At 42.0% G+C, this 26,506-nt stretch overlaps 1 protein-coding gene across 4 annotated transcripts; it reads right to left on the reverse strand.

Annotated features, from left to right (window-relative positions):
* Window positions 1-1,742: 1,742 nt before the first annotated feature.
* On the reverse strand, window positions 1,743-25,933 carry LOC308094461 (SUN domain-containing ossification factor). Of its 4 annotated transcripts, none has more exons than XM_080441122.1 (24): window positions 25,630-25,933; window positions 21,426-21,531; window positions 20,738-20,872; window positions 17,348-17,631; window positions 16,865-16,972; window positions 15,810-15,948; window positions 15,234-15,363; window positions 14,197-14,321; window positions 13,734-13,801; window positions 13,231-13,338; window positions 10,972-11,077; window positions 10,560-10,580; window positions 9,626-9,681; window positions 8,235-8,317; window positions 7,627-7,692; window positions 7,438-7,500; window positions 6,888-6,984; window positions 5,038-6,435; window positions 4,609-4,696; window positions 4,180-4,284; window positions 3,351-3,517; window positions 2,747-2,838; window positions 2,585-2,640; window positions 1,743-2,433 (listed from the first exon to the last, which is right to left on the reverse strand). In XM_080441122.1, the coding sequence occupies exons 1-24, from the start codon at window positions 25,695-25,697 to the stop codon at window positions 1,981-1,983; spliced, it is 4,122 nt and encodes a 1,373-aa protein (XP_080297248.1). In that variant the 5' UTR covers window positions 25,698-25,933; the 3' UTR covers window positions 1,743-1,980. The 4 variants fall into 4 exon arrangements, with proteins under 4 accessions (XP_080297248.1, XP_080297247.1, XP_080297249.1 ...); XM_080441121.1 differs by having other exon boundaries at window positions 2,576-2,640; XM_080441124.1 differs by having other exon boundaries at window positions 2,296-2,433; window positions 2,553-2,640.
* Window positions 25,934-26,506: the final 573 nt, after the last annotated feature.

Here is a 26,506-nt window from a genome sequence, read left to right on the forward strand (position 1 = left end):
CGCTCCGTTCCTAAAATGTTATGCTCCGGACCAAACTTTAAACATCCGTGCGGCTTGGAATCTACCATTAGTTTTGGGATACGACGTATACAAAAGGGTAAACAACGGAGCCTTGGCGGACGTATACCCGATTCTGGAAGGTAACGACATAGAACCTCATCTCGGAGCTGTATAGCGGAGTGAGAGGTTCTTTATGGAGCTAGCGTCTCCTTTGATACATTTTGTAAACACCACAGGTCAGAGGTCACATGACATGAGGCTTGAGGTTGCCAGTTTGATGACGTCTTCAAATATTATTGTTCAGCGAATAATTTTGGGTCCAAGTGTTGCCAGATGTTGCGCGAGAAACAAGCAAACAGGCCCAAAATAAGCAACTAACTAGGGAAGGTCAAACATTATTGTCTAATGTTGTTTTAGTCACAGCAGTGGTTCTCAAACATTTTCGTGTCAAGGACTCCCAACAGAACACGCCCAAAGTCGCTTATAATAAGCAGACTTGGCAATGCCATGTGCTTTTTTCTCTGCAAACTTCTAAATAAAGTATTCAATCAATCAAAAGCGACTGTCATTTTGCAGGTAGATAGACTCACAGATTAGAATAGGCTCTAAAAACATGCAAGAAGAAAACCTATTGTTTTTAGAAGAGTTCAAACAATGAAGAGTTCTAAAGCAAAAAACAATATTTAAAAGGGAGCATATTTTTCATTTAAAAAATGTATAATAAACTTCAGTAGGTAGCTCTTTTCTCATCATGCTTAAGTGAGTCCGTCCTGCCATGTTGGGGTTTCAATCCAGCCAAAGACTATAATATAAATAGCACCCATTTGCCCTTCTGCTTGGCACTTCGCATCTACAGGGTGACACACAAATACATAAATGAATAAATAAATAACATACCCCTCCCACTCTGATAGGCTGTCCTGGTGATTGGTCAAACTTGGGTCGGAAACATCAGTAGGCTGTCCCATGGAGATGATTAACTTCTGGGTTGAAACGGTCAAGTCACCATCCAGGTGAAAATGACATTATCAGACATTTATCTGGTAGCTAGAGACCGAGCAAGACATTGCGTTTTTATAGTTTACGTGGCATTGCAACAGGGTAATGGCAGAGCTGTGAGGGTTGTCAGCTGATGCGGTGCACCTGGGCACTGAGGGATATAAAAGCTGGCCACATGAACTCAATATCCCTCTTCCCTTGAAATAATTTACATCCAGCATGGGTGTGTTTCTCTTTGGTTTGTGCACCCTTCAACATTTCCGCAGCACAGCTCTCGCATATCCACACACAATGCATTCACTGTTGACATGGTTTACCCCCACACACCATTGCTTGGACTCCCTTCCTGTCACTTACCTGAGTTTGTTACATGCAAAAATATATATATATATTTCACTGTCCATCTGTGGGGCCTGAGGCAAGTACACGACATACTTCTAGTATCATGTTACTGGGTGCAATTAATTTAGAAATGTTTTGCATTTTATGCGTTATTTCAGGACAGGACAGGAGAGTGCACAGAGACAGGAAACCAAGGACAGAGAGAACGGACGTGAGAAAAGATGGGGGTCGGATTCAAATCCAGGACCTTATGCTTGAGCATAATGGTCTGTGCCACCAAGCGCCTCAATGTTTTTTGTTTTTGCCTCATCTCAACCCATGTTGTCAAGTTTAGACACTTAAGTGATTTTTTTGCTTAAAATTGCATGTCCCTATGAAGAAATTTCACAGAATGAGACACGTTCGCCATGAGACAAAGGAAGACTTTAATGACTTGATTCATTTGAAGTGTCACAAATATAAAAGCCTGATGAGAAGATTTCAACAGAAGAACATGGATTGAAAACGAATAAAATTAAAGCCAACAGTGATGGGATTGTCTTGCATCAATGCTTTAAGCTGTCCTGTGCATACAGGAAATAACATCCACCCTCCTTTTAGGAGAGTTTTACAGTCGGTGGGAGAGAGCAGAGTGTTTTATTAAGCAGGACCTGAGAGGGCAGTGTTAAATGTTCCTGAGCTCAGCTCATTGCTCCTAAGGTCCTGCAGGGTGCTGGAGGCGGGCAGGTGATCGCTCTTGTCCCTCCTTGGGGCCTGAAGCAAGTCCACAACCGAGGAGACGGGCTTAGGACGCCTGCGTCTCAATGCCCGCTTCTCCGCCTTGGTCCTGGCAGGCGGGAGGCCATCATAGAGTCGCGTGCAAACCGTGGCAATGCCGCAGAAGGAGGGGTCATCCGAGTGCGATGAAGAGCCTCCCTCGGAGCTACCCTCCGAGGGTGAGTCTTTAAAGGCTGGGTGAAGTAACCGATTTGCCGGGTTTGCGGCGTGTGGCACGCCATTACACGCAGCGAAACCGTTGGTCAGCTCTGGAGCCGGCAAGGAGGCTTTCAGGGTCTCCACTCCTTCTCTGGCTTTTACCTTAGCACGTCGTTTCTGTAAAGGAAGGAAAGACAGACAGAAATGCCACGTGCTCATTATCATGTGACAGTTCTTAAAGATGTTCACTAATCATCAGTTAGACATCTCTAAGCCGGTGCTTCTCCCAAACGCACCACATTCACATTTTTGTAGGTACCGTCCACACCTTTCTGTTCGCTGGAGAAAACCTCTGTGTCTCCACTGTAGGCAGGGATTCTGGACCTGGGCAACAAGAAAAAATTGCCACAGATATATTAGTTATATTTTTCATGTATTAGCAATACATACAAATATTACACTGACACCATGGCACAAAAAAGTGACTTGCCTTCAGTGGTAGGGATCTGCAATGAATCAGAATGCAGCAACGGATAAGACGCTCGCCTTTTCAACCATGTATCGTCACACGAGGCGAACTGCCTGTTGGGGAAATTTTAATTAATGTTAGAGGACGAGAAGAGTCATATCGCATCTGTTGAAACATGTTTGACGGCTTTTGCGAGATTCGCCTGAGATTTAACTACGATGGTAATCTCGTCGAATGTCCCTATTGACGCAGTATATACGCGCTATAAAACTCCCAATTTGACAACAGCTACCCATCGCTCATTTCAAACATGCCCCTCTCCTCTACAGCTCTGCCTTTGTCATGGTAATCATATCACAGATGTGTCTGTCCCCCTTGGATCTCATTTTTAATTAACTCCGCTATTAAGTAGAGCCCGACTGAGTTTTGGCGGTTACCGATGCTTTGACCGATATTTAAATCTAAAAGTGCAAATACTGCTAAATCAATTCTACACTTTATATTGATTCGAGTTTTTAGAAGATAGACTATTCAAAAATAGTCAATCTACAACACGTGTGAGGTTATAGATCAGCTATTTTCAGTGCATGGCATCGGCACGCAACTAAGCATAGATCAGTCTTACCTCTCACAGTTGCTGTAGCTCCTGGGTTCTGGGGGCTCCGGCTGCTCTGCCAGCAGATCTGGTGGTTCAATGTCTGCAGAGGCATTGCAGCGATTGGCGCACAGAATCAGCCCCAGGAACAGACACAGCGTGAGAGATGCCAGCAGATAACTCTGTCTGTCAGACACCTGCGAGAGACAAGCCATCATTTAGCGATCAGCTAAATAATAATGAGACCAAATTACACAGTGTTACTTCCAAATTAAAATGGATAGATATGTAGGTAGCTGGGTTTAATAACGCCAGTTTGTGGCACTTTTTGTCAAAAACACTGTAAGCATCAGTGATGCTCTTCACAGGTGAGACCAGTACATTCACAAAGCATTTATATCACCCCATATTAAAATGCATTTCGGGCAACAGTGTCGACCCCACAGGGCAGCCTTGCCGAGCCATGAGGCCCATAGGGCAGGAGCCTATCTACTGTTTCTGTAGCGTGAGGCAGCTTGATGTACAAGTAAACCCCCTGGACATGACACTAGTATGTCACAGGGACTTACCCCAATCCAACCCTTGATGCTGAATGCCAAGCAGGGAGACATTAGGTCCCATTTTATTTTTAGTTTTTGGTATGACCCGGCTGGGGAATCGAACCCCGGCCTCCCTGTCTCAGGGCGGACACTCTAACCACATATATTTCTTAATAAACCTGGGTCCCAGTAAAGAGCTCACAGCATGTTGCAGCAACTGTATTTGCCCAAAATAGAGAAACCAGGGATAATGGAATTTTTTAACACACCCCGGATGTAGCATTACTGTATATTCCACAGATATACTGTACATACAGTACCTCACTCTGTAGCTGGCTGACCCTGACAGACAGGTTGAGAACTAGTTGTGTGATGTTCTCCAGCTGGCCCTGCAACGACTGGATGGACTCCGTCTGACGCAGGTCCTGGGGGGAGGGGGAGTTGGTTAGTAAATCAGATGACTGATCACACACAAGTGGGGGAAAAAAAACCCACAGCAATGATAGATGGTGGAACATTTACAACTCTAATGTTAAGCTACGGTAATTGTAGTCTGGTTTTGGTGGAAATCCATCAGTGTCTTGCAAACAGTCCCTGGGTTTCATATGGGACGCAGATTACGTCTCTGTGACCATTTTTCATCATCCTTGTAAGCAACTGGTTCGGGTACTTATGGGGAAATGATCTAGTATTTAAACACAATCAGCGCCATCTTTCTAAATTAACATTTGTTTCCCTCCAGCGCTCACCTGCTCCTCTGCCATCCTGGCCGTGTTTTGCAGTTTAATGATGGTTTTGTTGAAAGCTTTCTGCATCTCCTCCATCTGCTTCCGATACCTTGAATTACAAGTCATTGAATTACACGTCAGAAATGTTTATATTTTTGCACCTTGAAGTTTCATTACACTCGACTATTGGCCCCCACATCTTCTGTCACTTACTAATTATGTTCCTAATCAATTAATTAATAGCTAATGTATCTTAACGAAAAGTGTCACCAAGAATTTAGTTCCCAATATTTTTTGTAAAAATAATCAAGACTTCTGGCTGCTCCTTTCAGGTCTTAAACGTTGCATTAGCAAACAGCATGACTGATATTATTATTTCCATATTATGCTAATAATGCAATTTCTTGGTCAGTAACAAAAGTGCATGTGCACATGAGACTCTCTCCTCACCTCTGGCTGAGCTGTTCCAGGTAGCGACCACTGAGTGACATGTTCATCTCTAGAGCCTTGATCCTATTATTGAGTCTCATGAACACAGACTCCTTATTCTGGCTGGAGCCGTGCACCTGGTTGCCGTTCCCTTGCTCCGTCATGTTGTGGAGCTCGGCGTAGAACTCTGAGTGGATGGGGGAGGAGGAAGAGGAGGAGGGAGGAGAGGTAGAGGAAGGGCGAGGCAGCTGACCGTTGGTCGAGGTGAAAATCATGTCCTCCGTGAGATCCAGGTCCACTTTGGACTCTGTTGCGGTGGCAGACAGGCCTTCAGAGTGGTCGGGCTCCGAGGCGGTGGTTGGAGCTGGGAGAAGTTCCTCTGGGGCAGGGCTCCCGTTCTCTGGTACGGCTGGAGGAACAGGCTGCTGTTCTGAAGTGGTGCTTGGCTGGGGAGTGTGAGCTGGTTCTGCGGACTCTGATGCCAGGAGGGGGGGGTCTTGTCCGGATTGACTGAAATCCAGCTTAGGCTTGTCGTCCGTCGGGGGCTCAGAGACGTGTTCCACTGCGGCGCTGCCACTGGGTCTGTCAGGGACGGGGACCGAGACACTCGGAGAGACTGTAGTCCCTCCCTGCTTCTCCGCAGCCAGCTCATCCTGGCTCCCATCAGGTCTCGGTTCCTTGGGCAGGCCTTTGGAAGAATGCTGGGGTAGCTCGGCGGCAGGGGTGGACTTGGCAGTGGGGGACTCCGTGGCGCTGGGTTTGGGGAGGCTTGATGTTTGACTGGGCTCCAGCAAGGTAGGCTCAGACACAGACTCTGTCTGAGGCTCTGTGACGTTTCCTGGAATATGTGGCACCTCTGAGGGACCGGCCGCTGTCTCCGCCGCCCCGGGGTCAAGCTCCTGGTCCTGGGGTTGGTTTATTTCAGTGTGGGGTGGTTGTGCCAGGGGGCTGGCGGGAGGTGAGAGGGGTACCTTCAATGCAGGGAGGTAGGGGTGAGGAGTAATCGTTGCCTTGCTCTCCGGGATTTGCGCTTTCCTTTGCTTGGACAGCCGGGTGGAACACTGCTGCATGAGATACTCCTGGAGAGAAGACGAACAAGAGCAAAGAGTAGAAGAAGAGGGATGGGACGAGAATGAAAACGGTCCACAGCAGTCAGTGCGTTCATACTGTCGCTGTCGCTTCTCCTTGGCCTCCCTCTCTTCATCCTCATCCTCTTCCTCACCCAGAAGGGTGATGGTGGAGCTGATCGACTCCTCCACGTCTTCTGGTAAAAGTGTGACGATCCCGTCCTCCACTGGGGGGAGCTCTAGCTCAGTGGACTCAGTGATGGGTAACTCTGGAGTAGGGAGGTCCAGCAGGGGGGCTTCAGTTGCAGGGATATCAGAGTCTACAAGGATCTCCGCCTCTTCTGCATCAGGCCTAGAGAGGTAAAAGGAAGGACAGCACATTAAAGACTAAAAGGAAGTAGTACTGAAGATTTAACAAAACCTCAAAGCTAAGTAAGTAGGTCGGAGAGGCTTATTGTCAGTATCACACGAGAAACACGAGAGTCTATCCCTGTTACCATGTGTTAGAACCTTGGGAGATGGTTTGCGAAGGTGGAGTGCCACACCTACCATCGGCTCCCAGAAAAGCCAATAGTTAAGTGTTATATTTATTGACCAAATGTCAAATATCTATGTCTCGATTTGGTCATTTTCTCTAAATGCCCCCTTTTATTTGTATTTATTTACTTGAAATCAGATTAACAGGTTAAAATGGGAAGCAACAGACAGATTCTGGCAACATACTGTTAATTAAAACCAGTCTTTCTAGAAATACTTTGACTTTCTGGCAGTGAGTGATGTCTTCCAGAGACATCTGGTACTCACATCGGGGCGACGGTTGTAGCGCTTCCAACAGCCTCCGTGTTGGCTTCAGTTTGCAGTGGTGGCTCAGTCATGTTCAGTTCCTGAAATGATGCATTCCCTTCAGAAAGCCAGGGCGAGAAAGAAACAACATCAATTGTTACTGTAAAAGGTTAGAAATGGTATGAATCTCTCTTCATACTTTATATTCAATCCAGATCATTTGTGCCTGTATGGCCCTTGTGTGGTAATGGGTGTTGGGTGAAATAAGAAAAGAGACACACAATAGACTCTATGGTAAAAGGGACGTCCACACAATAACTATAATAATGACTATAAACATATCCTTCTAAATCAAGTGGAGTCCACACCACAACTATAACGACAATTACAGTGGTGAACGATATCATTGGGATAACTTTCAGAGCAATTTTATTAAATGAAATTTTAGAAACACTGTCAGCCAATCAAAATACATCTGAATTTAGAGGGCACCACACGATCAACATGTTTAAAGAACATCTCTTATCGTTATCATTCTTCGTAGTTGTCATTCTTGGTGTGTCAGACATACCTTGCATTTCCGAACTGCCCCCGAAAACATTGGCGGCGGTGTTCACCATGTTCAAAATGGCATCTGTGCGGACAAGAGAAACTTGCGTTACACTTCACGTGCAGCAAGTCCAGGTACGGGGTAATATAAGTAATCTATATTTGAATGAACAATATTATCCAAATTTAGACAATAGTACTAGGGACTTACCTTTGGCTGATCCAATCAGATTCTTGGAAGACTTGATCTCACCTGGCACATAGCCAGGAGGGTAATCTGTAAGGACAATATTATAATAGTTTAGTCCCCTTTGGTTGTTCTGGGGGGTATATTTGTCACTGTTCATTTGCACAGACCTCTGCAATTAGTTTACCTATCCTAACTATTAGGAGCAGTGGGTGCTATTAATACAGCGCCTGGGGAAAAAGAAAAATAACCCAGTCTGCCAGAGCCAATGGCTCAGAGTTTGCTATTTGTATGGTGCCCGGGGTGCAGTTAGGTGTTAAGTGCTTGCTCAGGGACATGTTGACACATGCACTGGGCAAAAAAAAGGGTTGAATCAACGACCTTGCAATTCCCAGGTGGCCTCTCCACCCACTCGGCTATGGTCGCCCCTCAACATTAGACAACTTGATGGTCATTACTGCTAAATGTAAGTCTAAAAGACCCTTCAGTGTTACTGTGTTAAACATTAGGGCCTGCATGCTCTTTATGACTATACTATATATCAATGAACCCTGATGTGGCAGCATAGTTGCTCCTATGCTGCATTTTTTTTTATCTTACACTGCACAATGGACAAGCTATGGTGCTCTCACCAAGGTCATCATCCTGATCATCTGGTCTCTCCGAGGGGTCTGCTATCTCCTCGTATTCCTCCACCATGCTGGTCCCAAACACCCTGGTGAACAGCACATATGGGGATCAGTCTTTTAGTAATGCTTGGGTAGCAGTGCAAAGCCTATTTTGTATACATGTACACTAAAACTGATAGTGTAGTTTAATTTCTGTAGAATCTCCACTGGCCACCAGAGGGCAGATTTGAGTGGCATTAAAAAGGTTTGTGAGGCAAGTAGCCAAGTCAAGGAATGGGAAGTCCCCAGCTATCTTGGGTCCCGCCTGCTGAACATGAGTTATTCACCCACATATCAACCTAACCATCTTGACAAACCAACGGTTGCAAATAGGGCACAAATTTGTCAAAATGATTTAACAACAATAACACTCCACTGCAGAATCTCATAGAATATATAATCCCTAGTAATCCCATAGAATACATAATCCCTAGTAATCAAAAACATTTGGTAGGCTTTCATGGAAGTAACATACAGTCCCCGCCTTGATTATAACAGCATGTTGGGGTACATAACATTATGTGCTAGGTTTCTTTAGCATGTTGGGGTACATTATGTGCTATGATATAGCATGTTGGGGTACAGTATGTGCTAGGATTCTTTATACCAGCATGTTGGGGTACATTAGGTGCTAGGATTCTTTATAATAGCATGTTGGGGTACATTATGTGCTAGGATATAGCATGTTGGGGTACAGTATGTGCTAGGATTCTTTTATAACAGCATGTTGGGGTACATTAGGTGCTAGGATTCTTTATAATAGCTTGTTGGGGTACATTATGTGCTAGGATTCTTTATAACAGCATGTTGGGGTACATTACGTGCTAGGATTCTTTATAACAGCATGTTGGGGTACATTATGTGCTAGGATTCTTTATAACAGCATGTTGGGGTACAGCATGTGCTACTTTGCTGATTGTTTAAATGTGATCCATCTGTAATAAAAAGGAAAAAACAACAGTACTGCATGTTCTATGTAGGCTAAGGGGAGTGGCTGTACTGTACATTTGAAAATGTGCTGCAGGCTGACTGTTGTTGCCCCCTGCCCCCAACAGCTTTTTTTAAGCAGGCGTGCCAAGCCCAGCAACAGTACAGTAAGGTCTGTACTCACGAGTCCTCCTTCAACCCCCAGTAACTGCTACAGTAGAGGGTGAGGGTAAGATAATGTCACCAGTAGCAATTGCGCACTATTGCATAATATGACATCCTTTTCTGCAAGTTGTGTGAAACTTGATGTGTCGGATTCGGGGGAGACACTGCACTAGAAAGTTTCTGGTGAAAAGGTGCTGCACACCTTGTGCTGAATTGTCATAAACTCACAACCAAACTGTTGCCACTGCGTACTGTAGTCTTACCTTATGAGACTGAGGGGACAGAAATGCTCAGAGCCGAAATGAGATATCAGCTCCACCTGAAAGACATTTGTTTTATTCGCACACTGTACTGAAGACATACTACTTCTTTTCTTTCTTTTTCACAATGTTCCACACCATTCAGCATACGTGCAGCAATAATCACATTACTGTATGAGCAAAGTGCAAAGCTATAGTTTAGTGAGTGGCAAAAGCAACACTGTGGCTCAGTTAGTACCGTAGATGAAAGAGTGCAGTAGCAGCGAGCAACCACATACAACCTGTGATTCCTATAGAGCTGTAATTGGATCACCACAGAATGTTACACATGTGCTCAATAGGCAGTTTTTTAGCAAGATCATACTGTGTTTATTTTACGGGTGCAACAGTTAATCAAACGTATCCATTTATCAATCAATTATTATAAAATAACTGATTCTAATAAAATAAGCAATTTTTTTAAATAGCAAAAAATAGCAGATCTAGAAGCTCACAACACTTGTAGTTGTAGATTGGCTGTTGGTGCATGATGCCTTTGTACAACGAAGTATAAAATATCGCTCAAGTGTTTAATCAGACAAACCATTTTAGTCAATTATTAAGAATCAATTTGAATCTTTTCGTGTCAATTCGTCGACATTTAAAAAATACGTTTTTGTTACACGCTTCAAGATTATTTAATTAACCGAAAAAGTAATCAATAGAATAATCGTTAAGCAAATAATCGATCGCTTCAGCCCTAATTTTGTTTAATTTATAGCGATGAAGCTTTATGATCTATCAGTTTTCGAGGCCTGTTTCATGAAGCAATAAGGCATGGATTTATTTAAAAAATACAATAATCCGTTAACGGCACTCAGTGGCATGGCTCATTTTCCCTTCACCTCCTCTACTGAACTCACTCATCCACAAACCTCTACGAGAAAACAGGGCTAACCTTTATGTACTTGGTGAACATCTGATGCAAAGGGAAACAAGAGAGAAGAGAGAGAGAAAAAATTAAAGGGATATAAACATGCATTTGTTCAACAGGACCTTCAAATGTATGCTGGTTTAGATTCAAGATGCTATGGAAACAAAGCAAGAGATCTGCCAACCTCTCCCATACTGTAGCTGCAATGTTCTGTACATTCTGTCCTAACTTTGTACTTCTCTGTGAGCACACTGGTTTATTGCCTGTGTGTGGACCATAGCATAGAATCAGTCAGCATACACAAGCAGCCCTGCTAAGAGACCTCTACTTTCCCAGTCCATTACAGTGATTTGTTGTACTCCACTCGAGAACAGAATAAAAGTTAAAAAAAAGACAGAGGATTTAGTAAGGGCACCCGATGGATTTCTGTGCACACCTTGACATATTTGGCGTACACATGTTCGTCCAAAGGGAAGCTCTGCACCGTGCGTTCGTCCCTGCCGTGAAAGGTCCCCAGCTTTAGCCACTTGTTGGTTGGATATCTGAGGAAACATGATCATATGACAGAGCATGCATGGATTAGAGCAAAATAAAATCTCACGACTGAAAACATGTTGTTAGACCAAGTCCTAAAGCAATTTGTGAAACAGTGTGAAAATATATAGAATTAGGATGTTTTGGAAGCCATACAGCTAACCAGTTGAAGAAATCGCAGATTGATGCTAATTTGCATTTTCTATTCTAAAACAAAATGCCAGATTCCAGAGGGTTAACCTTTGCTTTTATGAAATATCTGAAATCATTGGGATTTTCTGAAAGATTGAACTTTCTATATCTTTCTATATCAAACTAGCAATATTCTATTGCTAGTTTGACCACTTCAAATACTCTTTAATCTTAAATAACAAAAATACTGTAGGCCAGGGGTGGGCAGCATTTATTTCCAGAGGGCTGATACTGACTTCGATAAAATGAGTGAAGGGCCATACATTGTACAATTGAATTTAAACTTGAAACACATAGTGCTGAATGATGTTAAAACTGCATGAATTTGGTAGACATGCCAGACTACTTTAGAATAAGGTCCTTGCTTTCACAACAAGAATGTTCATCAACAAAATGTTGATCTTTCTTTTTCTTTTTGTATCACTCTGGTGTACTCTGTACGAGATTACACTGAAAAGATTACATAAAACAATCCACGTCAATGCCGTATCTCATCTTATCTAATATGCACCACTCCATATAGGTGAATGATATATATAATATAATATATAAAATAGGTCACTGATAAAACACATTGTATTCACATTGAATTCATTATATATGGATTCACGGCAGACTGTTTCACTGTTACATGATAAACATAAAACATTTGAGTACATACGGATGGAGGAATGCAGGTATGTACTCAAATGGCAAATATTAATTACTATTAATTGGAGTGAAATTAATTTGTCTCAAAACCAGTAACATATTATAAATATATTTTAAAATGTAGATTTTTTAATTATTCTTTTGAGGGGGGGGGGGCATTTATTTGTATTTTTATGACTTGGCGGGCCAGATTGAAATGGTCAAAGGGCCGGGTCTGGCCCCCGGGCCGTATGTTGCTATCTACAAGCTTTTGGTGCATGGCATGCTTCCATAGAAGACATGCTGACTTCCATAGAAGACACGCTGACTTCCATAGAAGACATGCTGACTTCCATAGAAGACATGCTGACTTCCATAGAAGACATGCTGACTTCTATGGAATCCAAATCAGTCTGTAATCAGTTGTGGTGACTGAGAGCATTAATCCATGAGCATGTCTAATAACCTGGATTCTAGCAGATTGCTACGGTTGCACAGAAGCTGCAACTGCTACATTATCTCTATATATTACTGTAAAGGTCCTTGCACACTGGTGCGTCTTTTCGTTGCGTTTTTTTTACAACAATGAAAAAATTGAAAAAACAATGAAAAAAAATAAAACGCAACGAAAAGACGCACCAGTGTGCAAGGACCTTAAGGCTAATGTTTTCTGACTCTGTGAAACACTGTTGAAGTTCTGCTGAACAGTTTACTGCGGTGATGCCCCTGAGGTTTTAGCCCCTACTCTTGGTGGCAGCGACATTGCCTGATCACTGTGTTTAAAATATTGGCAAAATATTGATCATGACATCAGAAAATAATAATCAGGTTGATGTTTGTGACAGCTATGCACCATGTGGGCGTACCACGCGCACGAACTGCATTGCAAATATTAATATGGTTCTAGACTATGATAAACAACAATATTATAAGTCGGACCATCCCACCCATTACCCAACATTGCATTATAAAACAAAATGCCAAACACAAGAGGATTACAGAAATGCACATATAAAAGAGTGATAGTGTCCCTTTAATAGTTGTTCCATTATGGAACAAATATATTTTATGTTTTTTATGTAACTTTTGTAGAAGAAAAATAATAATTAGCTAAATGACATTATGTCCACAGCAAGCATTTGAGCCCAGCACCCTTCTTCTGTGCATTTCTAGGTACAGATGCACTAAATCTGCTGGGTGAAGCAGTAAAATCAATTAACTCTCCCCAGGGACTATAAAATACTCCCTTTCCTTCAAGGTTCAACAAACATGTCTGTGTGATGCTCTGTGTTTTTTTGATGTAACAGCAATTTCCTTAAACAGTAGCAGCAGTGCTAACCTGTCACTGATGGAGACCAGGAAGTCTTTGGGGGTTGAAGAGAAGAGCTCAAAGTTGGCGATGTCCAACTGCTTCAACTGGATGGGCTCACAGAGCTCAATGATGAACCTGAGAGAGAAGCCAGAGTGAAAAATAAGGTTCAACTGGAAATTAAAAGTAGTTTCAGAGCTGTTCACCTTGCCCTCATCTCCTCACCATTACTCAAGGGTTAACAACAACCAGAACATTGTACAAATCATCTGCACTTCCAGGCACAATAAAATTAGACACGCCATCATACAGTTTGGCCAAAGATATGGCACTGATAAGCACCATGAGCAACAAAGACATTAAGGGAAAAAGAATATTTAAAAAAGAAGAAAAACAAACCAACAATTTCCCAATAATTAATAATTAGTAATTAATGATTGTGATTGCAATATTAAGCAAAACTAATCACAATGGTCGTTTACGCCATAACTGTGTAGCCCTACAGTATGTAAAAATGTATATACAGTACATACCATATCTTATTGCTGCAAGGGTTTAGCATGTACATGTCCATGTTTTCCATTAGTATGGCTGAGGTGCTCTGTGTAAAAACAAATCACTAATAATTATTATAATGTAACATAAAGCACTTCTCCAATGAAAGTACTTTACATGCAAAATACCAGTAAAATCTGATAAAACTCTACAGCAGATAAGAGGGAGAATTATGGGAATAAGTCTGTGCTTTACATAATGTCAAAATACGTATTCAACTTCACACATTGGACTACACATTAGCATTACAATTGGCACGCTAAGACATCTTAAATACTTTTATTTATACAAGCAATTCCGACAGCGTTTTATTCAGATAATCAACTAAGAGAGAGGATTTAAAATGTTCTTAAAATAATACATTATACTATGTGGTTCATCATTTACGTATGTTATGATTGTCACTGTGAATGTGAAGCCTACAGTGGGTATCAGGTGTACCTTTGCCTCTGGGTTAGAGCCCAGGATCTTGGCACCACACTCCACTGACGCGTAGTTGTTGAAGTTCTTCGGCACTTTCTTCACAGGAACAGGAGCCCCATTGGTAGAGGTATGAGTAGCCTGAGCTATGGAGACACAGAAAATAATGTTTTACACACGTATGTCTCTAAATCACTTTCTAGATTCATACAGTTTCACTCCGAATATTCTCTTAAACTTCCTGGTTACTTTCAGCCAACCACAGCAAAGGCAACAGGGCACAAAACCAAATAGTTTATCAGAAGCCATAGTGGCTGATGGATTACAAAACCCACTTTGTCTCTATTCTAAAAGCCAAAACGGCATTTTAAAACCAAACAGGGTCCTTGATTGATGGTTGGTTCCCGTCTAAGTGGCTGCTTGTATAGACAAAATATACCAGCCGCAGTCATAATGGACCAGCATTAGCTTGTGCAAAGTGATATTTTCACACCCTGATGAGCAGCAGAATTGACACCAGCACAGATGAAAAACTGCCCTGACATTATACACTGAAGAGAAAATGTGAAATTGGGTAAAAATGCAAAAGAAAGGTGACGCATTCAAGCTCAGAATCATTTAAGCACACTGGTGTAAGGGTGCAACAGTTAATCAAACTAATCAATTTTAGTCAATCAACTTCGTAAATAATCGATTATTTACGAAAATATCATTTCATTATAGGTGAAAAGTTTGTAAAAACAAAAACAAACAAATCAAAAAATAGTGAAGACAGCGAATTTACAAGCTACAACATGTTGCACTGCTACACGTTGTGAGCTTGTAGATTGGCTATCTTCACTCATTTAGCATGACACATGAAAAAATAGTGGTTAATCGATTTCTCAATTATTGAAATATTTAAAAAACAACTTCTCAATATTCGATTAATCAAATAAGTAATCAATAGAATTATTGCTAAGAAGATCATCAATAATTGCAATTGCAATCCTACACTGGAGCTTCACATGGACTATGAGAAAGAAAAAAAAAGAAATAAAGATGGTGCATATCCTTACTCTTCTCTTTCTCCACCTCCAACACTTTTCTCTTCCACTCGTCAAATGTGGGGTAGTCCTCCGGGTCCTTGCTGCCTGCGCTGGAATCTGTTTGTGTCTGTGTTTCTGCAGCCACAGGAGGACTCAAACCCTGTCAACAATTAAGAAAAGAAATGTCATGTATATACAGTAAATGTAAATTCATAACATTTGCAGGTGTATACTTGTGTATAACTTTAAAAAAAAACAACAACCATGAAGGCATAACTTAAAGCTGTAATCCGGAATTTTAATGAATAAAACTTCATAAATACACTTCATAAAAAAGACTAACCACTTCACATCTGCAGTGGTTGGAGGCGTCTCCCTAGTTCCTACTCTTCCATTGAGAAATTTATAGTGGACACCAACTGGTTGACGAGTCGAGTACTGCCACCAGGATTTCCACATGACGGAAAGCCTGGTTCTCATTTCGAACTGACCAGTTGGTATCGGTAAATTTCATCTTATTTGCCGATACACGGATGGCAGTCAACAAGGCGAGTATCGTCCGATACCGATGTACAGCCAATAAATCGGTGCATCCCTACTGCATACCTTTTCCTTTAGCATGTGTGATGTGTTGCCCCCCAGGCTCTCAGCGCTGCGTGCTGGCTGAGGACTCATTGCTGGGTCTGCGTGGGTCTTGGTACCCGCTATGTGAGCGTTTGATGTGTTCTCCAAGACCACCGGAGGACTGCAAAGGCGGGAGGGCGCAAAAGAGAATTAACAGACAAATTCCACCTTGTTACATAGATCTATATATCTATAGCATATCTATACCATCCAGATTCTATATAACAAGTCTGGATTGTATGGGTACAAGGTAGGGCCAGACCAATATATCGGTTGTTATTTGATTACAAAATCTGCAATTATGCAGCCGATGTGTCGTTCAAAAAAATATATTTAAAAAATAGCAGATCTACAAGCATGAAATGTTTTTCAATAGGGCTTAAGTGGTCAAATAAAAATTTCACTTCATGTGTGTATTTTATATCTATTTACTTTGCTTGCTCATTGTATAATTAAAGTTAAATATTCTTTTCATATATTGAAGTTTTACTTAATTTGAATGTTTTATAATGTTTTATTTGTGTTTATTTGTATTCATTTATTTGCTTGTAAGTTAAACATTTTTCCAAATGATTAGAAAATGTTGCACCTTTTGATAAAATGTCGGCCAAAACGTCAGGACTTACCGAAATCGGGATCAGACCAAAGAAATCTGGAATTGGTCTAGTACATTTTGAGCCACAGTGAAAGGATAACAGTGGTGGTCCAGTGTTTATTATTGTGCAGGGGTGACTGACGTTTCAACTTGCGTCTTCCTCAGAGTCAAACAGGTTTGACTCTGAGGAAGACGCAAGTTGAAACGTCAATCGCCCCTACAAAATAATAAACACGTGCAGACCAGTCTAGTGCTCCAGTATTTTATTTGGGTAGACTCTCCTGAAGTGCCCAGGTATTATTCTCTCTGATTCAAGTTGTCCCTGTTGAGCACCGACGAGCACTTCTACCTTCAACTGGCTGAAGAGCGCTGGACTTCTCTCTTTGTACTTATTCATTTCTATTTAGATTGTCCAGTAGGGCATGGCACCAACTGTACCCACCTTGCATCATCATAAGGGTTGGCCTCGCCTGCTTCGCAGTCAGTCGTGGCCAAATGTTCATCGCTGGGCTCAAGCGGAGGCATGTCAGACTCGACATGGTCTGAACCACTGGAAAGAGAAAGCAGACCGTGTGTTTTGGTTTAACAGCAAACCAATAAAGACTTGAGCAGAGCAGCCAGATTCAAAAGAGAAAACATTTCAAAGGAACTTGTGAAACTCATACTGCAAGATAAGGGTTTGCAGGTGATGCAATATCCTCCGACATGACAAATAGGGACAACAGAACACTATAGTATGTTTTTCCCCATTGTAATTTGATCGTGCAAATCAAAAGGGAATAGTAGAGCACTGACGAAAACAAACATTTTTTTCTTTTTGGAAAAACTTGAAAGTGTGAGAACTACCGATTTAGAAGGCAATTTTGTAGAATCGTCTCAGGACTTAATGGGTTTTAATCAAGAGTTCTCTGTGACCGCATCTTACCTGCTGAGTGTTTGGTCCTGTGAAGCAGAGATGCTGGGGGCCTCTGCAGAGTCAGACACAGCGTCAGGGGTAACGTCCACGCCAGACGATGCAGGGGATGCGGGGGAGGGCTCCGGAGAGACGGCTGGCTGCTGGTCCTGAGTAATGGTGGGAGGAGGAGTGTCTGGAAGTTGCGCGTCTGGCTCTGGCTCACCTGCTGGTGCTGCTGCTGCTGCTGCAGCTGCTGCATCATCTGTCACCGTCTCCAGCTTCACCTCTGCAGCTGGCTCGTCTGCTCTCACAGCCTGATAGGTAATGAAATAGAGAAATATTTAGGGCTGCTGCCTGCAACTATCGATAAAAATTGTTAAATAGAAAAAACTACATCTCAATTCCCATTAAAAAATCTATTATATCTTATTAGCCCAATTACAGGGAAAGAGTGTCAGATTTTAACCACTTAACCGTTATTTTATACTTTGGCTATTCAAAAATAGCAGATATACAGTACAAGTTCATAGCGCATCACTTCGTGCCACGCTATGAGCTTGTAGATCTGCTATTTAAAAAAAATCGTGACAATGTATGCAAATCTTTGAATATATATATATATCTTTTTAAAGCGAACATTTTTAACTCAAATCTTTGCTTCTGGAGGTCCCTGGAACAAAATATTTTGAGTTTGGGGTCGGCGGCCAAATACATATAATTTTGGGGGTCCTTGACATGAGAAGGTTTGAGCACCACTGATGTAGCAACATAGGTTTTTCAGAAAACTGTTAGGATTTAGAGGACATTAAGTAGAATCGGCCTCAGGTCTTAATGGGTTAATATTAATATTCATAATTGATTAGTTTGATTAACTGTTGCATCCCCAAACATATTGCACTGCCTGGTGAAATATGGAAGTCAAAATGTAGTTGTGGCCTCTTTGGCTGGAGGAGTGAACAGATCACACCCTCCTATTCTCCTAATGCTCCACCTGTTCCGGGAACAACAGATGAAGTGGACCGTTGGCCAGCCAGTTGGACCACTGCCAGGTCTAAATCCATCCCCACCGTAGCCACACTGTAAGCAGTTTAAAAAACAAAACTCCTGGGGCAGCCCGATCTAGCCGATGTGGGCGATTGGGCTGATTTAAGCACTGTGCAGGGGAATGCTACGCATACCAAAATCCTTATCGTGGTGCCGGCCCACAGCAGAATAATCGAAATAGTGGTCTTCAAGAGACAAGAAGGGGGCCGCACACACTGGTAGCCAAAGGGCCAATATTTTATTTTAGGACACAGAGTAAAAAGACACCAACGTTGCGGCAGGTAACTGCCTTCTTCAGGGTATGATTTAAAGGACGAGACCCCTTTGATAGAGGTTTGGGTTGTGTAGTCACCTTGCCATGATGTAACTCCAAAGGTAGACAAGAAATAAAATAATTGCTCCATTGATTAGAAATGGATCATTCTAAATGTGTTCCTCATTGACTTACATTGTACAGTGAAACAGCTCTCAAAGTCACTATTTTAGCATGTAAACAAACGTTAACAAAGTTGATTTTATTAGGAAGGAAACCCGGACTGGATCCGTGGATACGGATCTTCAAATAGTCAAATCAACAGGAAGTTGACATTTTTATAATAATAAAAAACAGTACTGGGTTTGGAGATTTTCTATATTGTCTGAATCAGTTTTGTTTGTGTTCGTTTAGGGGCTAAAAGAGTGACTTTGAGAGCTGTTTTACCGTACAATGTAAGTCAATGAGGAGCATATTTTGAATTAAAAAAAATTCTAATCAATGGAGCAATTATTTTAGATTTCTTGTCCACCTTTGGAGTTAAATCATGGCAAGGTGACTACACAACCCAAAGCTCTACCAAAGTGGTCTTGCCCTTTAAGCACTGACACGTGGCCTGAGTCCAAACTAATTGGACTCTGAGCTGGGCGTGACTTCACACCCTAATCAATATACACAGGATAAAGCAGTCATCCCCACAGACTGGGATCAATTTGTTTTGCAGTTTTATGATACGATCTAGAGAGAATCGGCGATTACGGATTCAGCCTGTGCTCCCAAAAACGGGGCATAATTGACAATGATGTAGTAGGGCCTACTCATTCACCTCTGAAATCGCATAAATCCGGCAAGTTTCTTCCAAGTATTTCTTGGTAGATTTCGTTTGGTATGTCCATGTTTTAATTTAACTCATAGCGACTGGCAGGACTAGGCTAGTAGATTCAGCATTCATGTGGGGGGAACAATACATTGCAGCGCCCGTAGCATAGAATGTATCACACTACTAGTCAGTGTCGTAATGAAAACCAGGCCTCTTGTTACGATCAACTCTGGCTTGTAACATCTTGCCACTCTGTGTACAATATTTAAATGTGTTTGAACGATCTAACTGTGTCCCTGAGTGTCTGGGAAACCCAAGCAACAGAAGTGGCTGGTGTCACAGGCGTATACCATAGATCAGTGTTTATCAACCCTGGCAAACGTCCCAATTTTGGGCCGGGGCTACTGCTGAGGTGTGCCGCGCCATTTGAAGAAGGTTTGAATTTTTTTTCTTTTCTTTTTTTTTAAACAATAATAATAATCAGGCATGCAAACAGCCCCGAGGTGAAAAGGGTGACAAAATGCTGTTTTTTTTTTCGGGTCAGGTGTCACACTATTGCCCTATTTGGATTCAAAACGGCTAGTGGAAGCTGAAAAGCTACAAGTTTGCATGTCTGAATAATGCAAAAACAGAAATATTTGTTTGCATTTGCTTTTTTTCTCCCCCATATATTTTCATGATAAAAAAGTGCGTATCGTATCGAAATCGTATTGAAGTTGTGTGCCCAATATCGTATCGTATCGTCACACCCCTAGTGTGTGTATATAGATATACCGTATATATAATTATATATATATATATACCGTATATCTAGGTGTGCCCTGGGATTTTTTGGCTATGCCAGGTGTGCCTTGGCACAAAAAAGGTTGATAGACACTGCCATAGATAAGTGTACTTGATGTACATACACATACTGTATATCTTAGTTCACTGTGAATTCCATTATACTCGCCTCTAATTCTGCACATTCCTCATTATACATTCAATGTGGCTGCTGAGAGGGTTTTAAAGAGGGTTAGCCACTTGTGTACTCCGGTCAACTAAGTATATATGGTTTAAGTGATTAAAAAACAAAACAAACAAAAACCTAAAACACATCATTTTTGGAATCGCTGTGTCACAACACCGCATGCCTTCGTGAGAACATTAGTCTTGGGTGGTGGTCTATAACCCCCGAGTGCACTGAATAAGTGTTCCTATTGTGTGATTACAAGAAATTCTCATCAACGTTCAAAACTCCACATCTTCACGGAAAGCAGGGTTGATGCCGTTTCATCGGGTTGGAATCGAATCCCCGCCGTACCTCGGGACCTTGTTCCTCGTCCTCGTCCTCCTCCGCTAAAGCTGGGGTATCCAGGTCCTCGCCTGGCCCCTGTCCAGCTGTCATGAGTTCATCGTCGGACAGAGAGTGGACATGTGACACCCAGCTCTCCTCAGCCTGGGGAAAGTTAGTTGCAGAAATTTAACTCCGCCACATGCCAAAGCTGCTTACCCACCACATTCAAATATTACTATAAGCCCTGACAGTGTATGTAGAGCTGCAACGGTTAATCGATTAGATGTCAAATGTTAAATGAATCACCAACTATTTTGATCAATTAATTGGCTTGAGTAATAAAAAAAGAAAGTCTCTGATATAGCTTTTTTTTAATGTGAGTATGTTCTGGTTTCTTTACTCGACAGTCAACTGAATATCTTCTGGTTGTGGACAAAACGTTTTCCCCACACCATTTTCGGACATTTAATAGTGCAAACAACTAATAATCAACAGATTATTTGACAATTAATTCAAACAATGGTTAGTTGCAGTTGCAGCCATAGTGTAAAGTGCAAGCAGTCTGGTTCCTAATTCGTTTAACTCTTTTTTTAATTACATTTACCGTGACACCTGAGCTCCCAAGGCAGTTGTTGAACATACCATTAAATACCTAATGAAGTATGTTTACGCGAATGGGTCGAGCATTTCCGGAGCCTTGTGTTTGTGGTCTTACCGTCTGAGTGTTTTCACTCTGCTCTTCCTCTGACACGATGTCCTGTGCAGGCAGGGACGTTGCTTCCTGCAGCTGCTCTGTGCAGCCGACATAACAGCTGGGATGCCTGCGGGACAGAGAGAAAATTGCAGAGTCACGAGTAGGAATGTTCCGTTGACTTACTTTGAGCAATTAGAGGTTATCTGGTAATACGTTCTGCACAATATTGGCAGGAAATTTTTGGAATAGTTTTATTTTATAGTCTTTGAGAAGAAAATGGGACGTGCAATTTGGGGTAAAAGGATTATGCCACTTCTTAATTCATCTATTCAGTTTCATTCATTTTTTTCCCCACAATGATTCTCTAGTGGTAAGTAGAACTGGACATGACAGTGCTTGGTTTGAATAATAAGGTGTGCTTGCTACCATGCACGGTTGCTCTAAAATAAAGGTATGTCTCAATTCTTCACCAAGTAAACAATCATTTATTGAATGATTGAATACTTTATTAGTCAGAAATGTAAACAGCACGCGGTAAAGTCAGACATAAAGGCTAAAAGGATAGCACAAAGAAGTCATGGGGACTCGTTTCCATTGTGGTCCTATGCAGCCCTTTCTAAACTGTACTGTAGGCTGAAAGGAGAACATTGCAAGGTATTGGATCAGACAAATTAAGCGGGTCATAAATGAAACGTAGACAACTTCTGTCTTGTTCAGGCTCACAGCATGAAGTTATGGGAAAAAGCAGGTGGCCATGGACACTAAACAAGGTCAGTTTCTCTTATCTGGGTGTGCAAAGTCAGGTAATGAGGACAAAAGCAGAAGCCACACATCTCCCAGCTTTGACTGGGAGAAGGCCTTAACGTTGCTTAATTAAATTAAGTTCCTTGAAAAGAAGGCGACATAGACATGAACAGATGATATAAAACAATGTCATGTTCATGTCATCGTGCTGGTCTTTTATGGGAAATGCTCTTGGACAAAATGTGTCAAATAATCCCTCCTTTCCTTAATGCCATGCTGTGTAACATGCTGCTATGTCTGTGTTGTGACATAATTGTCAGGAAAGCAATCAGACAGTGTCACTGCAACTGAGGTCACTCCCTGGCAGAGAAGCAAAAATAATCGGCCAGTGACGTGGCAGTGATGTAACCTACAGCCTCGTCACTGCTGACTGTTACTTGCAAAGTCATGGCACCTGCCACCCACACCCACCACCCCCATACCTTCACGACACATGATCCAACCCAGGAATGCTGTCCGAACCATCCCTAAAACACTCTGGCCAACGCTCCACACATCTTAGACTCTTCTCCCTCCTGGTTCCCAAACTGTGGAATAAACTCCCCATTGCAGTCAGAACTGCAGACTCTGCAGCATGCTTACTCTGCTTATTCCAATCTTGCACTTGTAACTTGCTCTGGAGAAGATGTCATGATTATCACCTTATTAATTAACATTTATTACATTAATAAGGTCCCTCTGCATAAAAAAAGGACAAATATAAAAATAAATAAATAAATAGCAACATTGTGCAAGTCTGTTTTGTAAATTAAATAAAGTTCAACTGGCATTGTGGCATAAGTGGCACAAAACTGCTGGACTTGTGGCCCAGAGAGTGCCAAATTGTGTTCCTTTTCAAGATAGACTGAAGTGCAAAAATGTTCACTGACTTTGTCTGGCTTTAGTTGTGCTTGTAGAGGTGTGAGAAATATAACCAAGTGCACTAAACACTCTCTTGGAAACAACACTAATTGCAATCGTGAAGGAAATCTTATATCGTCCCATTCCTACTACTGTAGTAACAAAGATTCAACACGTTCCAACTGGCGGACAAAGGTCAAGGTCAGTGAGTGTATAGCACTCCAGTTCTAAAGATCACACTCCAGCACCAACTTGGCCTTGTCAACACGAGTTCGGCCCATTCACAAGAATCTCTTTAGGATTTCAGTTTAAGCCGTCTGCTTGGCCACCGGTGTGGCTGACGCAGTTCTATTGTGGTCCGTCTCGCAAAGCTGGCCAAGTCATAAACAGAGAAACAAACAACACTCAGTTTGTGCTCTAATTGAAAGCCAGCAGCTGTAATGTACAAAGTGACCTTCAAAGGAGTGTTAGTGGTTTTAACGCATGGCTTGCATAAATAATGGCATGATAATACATAAATAGCTATGAAAATATCATAACGCTACACACTGTGCATACAAGTAAGGAGTGCTATGTTTGAAGAAAGATTCTATGTCAATGGGAGATAGATATATTTTAGGAAATCATCCATCATCCTTTTTTACAGCGTGGCACCTTGGGGCCACACATTCTAGTGTAGAATGTGTACTGACGTCACAGATGACTGACATCATACACTGGCCAAATGACGTACGAGATCCACAGGGAAGACAGGCCATTATTAGACCCCAATCCATCTTGCTTCCTCATGAGTACCAAATTAGCTAGAGACCGCTGATAAAACGGGACCCATAAGTAGGACAGGTTGTTAATAGAACACAGTGACACAGAGACATTTGGCTGCCTGATACAGAGAAAATCGCCATGAAATATGGCTGACTGAGCAAAACATTAATTGGAAGCATCGTTTCAGCCGTACACGAGTTGTTGCCTGCTTATTCCCTCAACCAAACAGCACTAACTAACTCCCTGCTGAATGTGTTGGGCCTTGCAGGCGGTAGCCTGGCTGCCATGGCTCCACCTCCTGTGCAGGGGCTTGGCAGTGGCACTGAAAGTCAGGAGAGTGGATGGGCTCCTATAGAACTGTACGTAAGAGATAAACATGCATCATATCAGAGCAGAGCAAAGATCAAGCGTATCTTTACACATCACATAATCTTTCAGACACACCTTATATAATTGGTAATGTGTGATTATAAATACAACAGCCGGTATGACTATCCATCTGCTAATGAACACATCTGATAAATGATATCTAACCGGAACTAAACCTGGAACGTGATTATGGGGAGTTATCACCACAACATATTTTACCCACTGATTTGCTGTGGCTCGAACTGTTCCATTACATTTCATTTTCTGCCTGGACATATTCACAGACTGAGACTACATACATTCAAAGCATCCTGACTAGGCTACTAACTTGATTCTGTGAGTCAAAGCAATGGTGCAAAATCTAACATAGGTCAGCTCCAACGTCACGTACAAGATCTCAAACTAATACTGTGTTGCATAAGATGTAGTGTATGGTCAGGGGACAGTGTGCTCAGTATCATCAAGCATACCGGTTCAAACCCAACCCATCATCAGTAACATCATCATCCTCTTTCATAATCTCTCTCTCGCTCTCTCTAGTGCCCTGTGTGGCATCATCAGATTTACTGAGAGCATACCACAGCCAACAGCTCTCATCAAGCTTATTGACATTAAAGGAGGACCGGTGCTTGCTAATGCCATCAAGAGCTTACAGTCCAGTTATGTTGGCTCTGTCAGGGAGTCTTTCAGAAACCTGTTAGACCAGATGGAACGGATCTCTGACCCTAGATCTGCATCAGTCAGACAAGATGACACAAACTCTGTTGGGTCTACAATGATTTGACAGGTGACCACCACCACCTCCATTATGATGTTGTGAAATACAAAGCCTTGCTATTGAACAAAAAAAAAGCAAAACCAAAGGATTACCATAAAGTGGAATTTTGAAAATAAACTATAAAAAGGAAAAACGCCATTCTGATAAATAACTGGTACAATAAATGAATTGAGAATTTGAATTGTTTTGAATTATTACAGTTTCTTTACTCTAACTGCATATACTGCGGCTTGGATTCATGTTATTGATGATTTATAATCATATTTGGGAATTTAAATTATCGATGCCCGTGTAAACTACTTTCACTTTTGTGAGAGAATAAATTATAGGATGTGTTTATTTTAGCATTTTAGCATCACACAAGTTAAAGTCAGCCCAGGTAGCACATCAAGCCTCGTCTATACTTCGTAGTACGACGGCGTCGCTTACCAAAAAAAGAACAGATCTACAAGCTGACAACGCGTCGCATCCGCGTTGTCAGCTTGTAGATCTGTTGTTTTTTGGCAAGCGACACACACACACAGTAAGTAACGTTAGCTCTGGCTAACGTAGCCTTAGCTAACGTTAGCTGCACTGTGTTTGTGTGTGTGTGTCACAGTGTGTGAGCAATTTCCCTAACCTATTACGAAATAATCTAAACAATAAATGTATGTATTTTAATGAACTTACCAGGAGACTAAAGCCAGTACACACAGCCACACTGAAACAAGTCTCCACCACAGCGCTGCTGGCATCATCCTCCTGTTGGAGCAGACATCCTAACTAACACCGTGTTTACATGACAAGAACACACATGATAATCCTTCTTATTCTTCTTAGTTGGCTTTTCCTATTCGATATAAACGTACACGGCAAGGCGGGTAAACGTTAAACTGTCTCGTTTTACTGTTTTGTTACAGTATCTAAATAGTATTTAACTGTATTTCAGTCTGATATAAGTCTAGCACTGTCACTTATTGGTTTCATATCAATATGAGCCGTGATGCTGCTTTGCTGTCAAACGGCTCGAGCTCGAGCCTGAACACACTGTCGTCGGTGTCCTCCTCCTGTCCAATCACAACGCGCCGTCGGCATCCTGGTCCAATCACAACGCGGCAGAGCTGTTGCGCAGTTAACGCTGAGCTGGACCGATTCACTTTGCGGTTTGCAGATCCGGTGTAGAACGGATAAGGAAACGGCGAGTGTGGGTGCCTGTGTTACATGTGTGGAAATTAGCGGATATAGTAGGCGGGACTCTAGATCTGATATGAGCGCTGAGCGGTAAACAGAAACCCATTGCCTTCCACCGGTATTATTGTGGGAAGTTAACGCGAGTTTAATGCTGAGTAAAGTATTGGAAGGGCATGGTATTTGAAGGCAAGGATCGTGTTGTCCGCATGGATGGAGATTCGACCCCGCTCCGCGCTATCTTGATGTCTTTTTTTATGGCGGTGATCTTAGCATCCATAATGTTACTTTACCGCCATCTGCTGGATTGTAACATCTTCCCAGTGCAAACTACAGTCCATGTCCATGTAAAGTTCCATACCCCACAAATATGTAGGCC

The sequence above is a fragment of the Gymnoscopelus braueri genome (assembly GCF_963280865.1).
Source record: "Gymnoscopelus braueri genome assembly, chromosome: 10".
NCBI classification, from domain to species: domain Eukaryota; kingdom Metazoa; phylum Chordata; class Actinopteri; order Myctophiformes; family Myctophidae; genus Gymnoscopelus; species Gymnoscopelus braueri.

Bases quoted from the DNA above. Each gene is read 5' to 3' on its own strand.
- LOC308094461 (XM_080441121.1), bottom strand. From the start codon at position 25,697: ATGATGCCAGCAGCGCTGTGGTGGAGACTTGTTTCAGTGTGGCTGTGT. The intron at 13,802-14,196 runs GTACACCTGATA...GTTTTTACACAG, and splicing joins GCTCTAACCCAGAGGCAAAG to AGCACCTCAGCCATACTAAT. The intron at 7,501-7,626 runs GTAAGTCCCTAG...TTGTCCGCACAG, and splicing joins TCTGATTGGATCAGCCAAAG to ATGCCATTTTGAACATGGTG.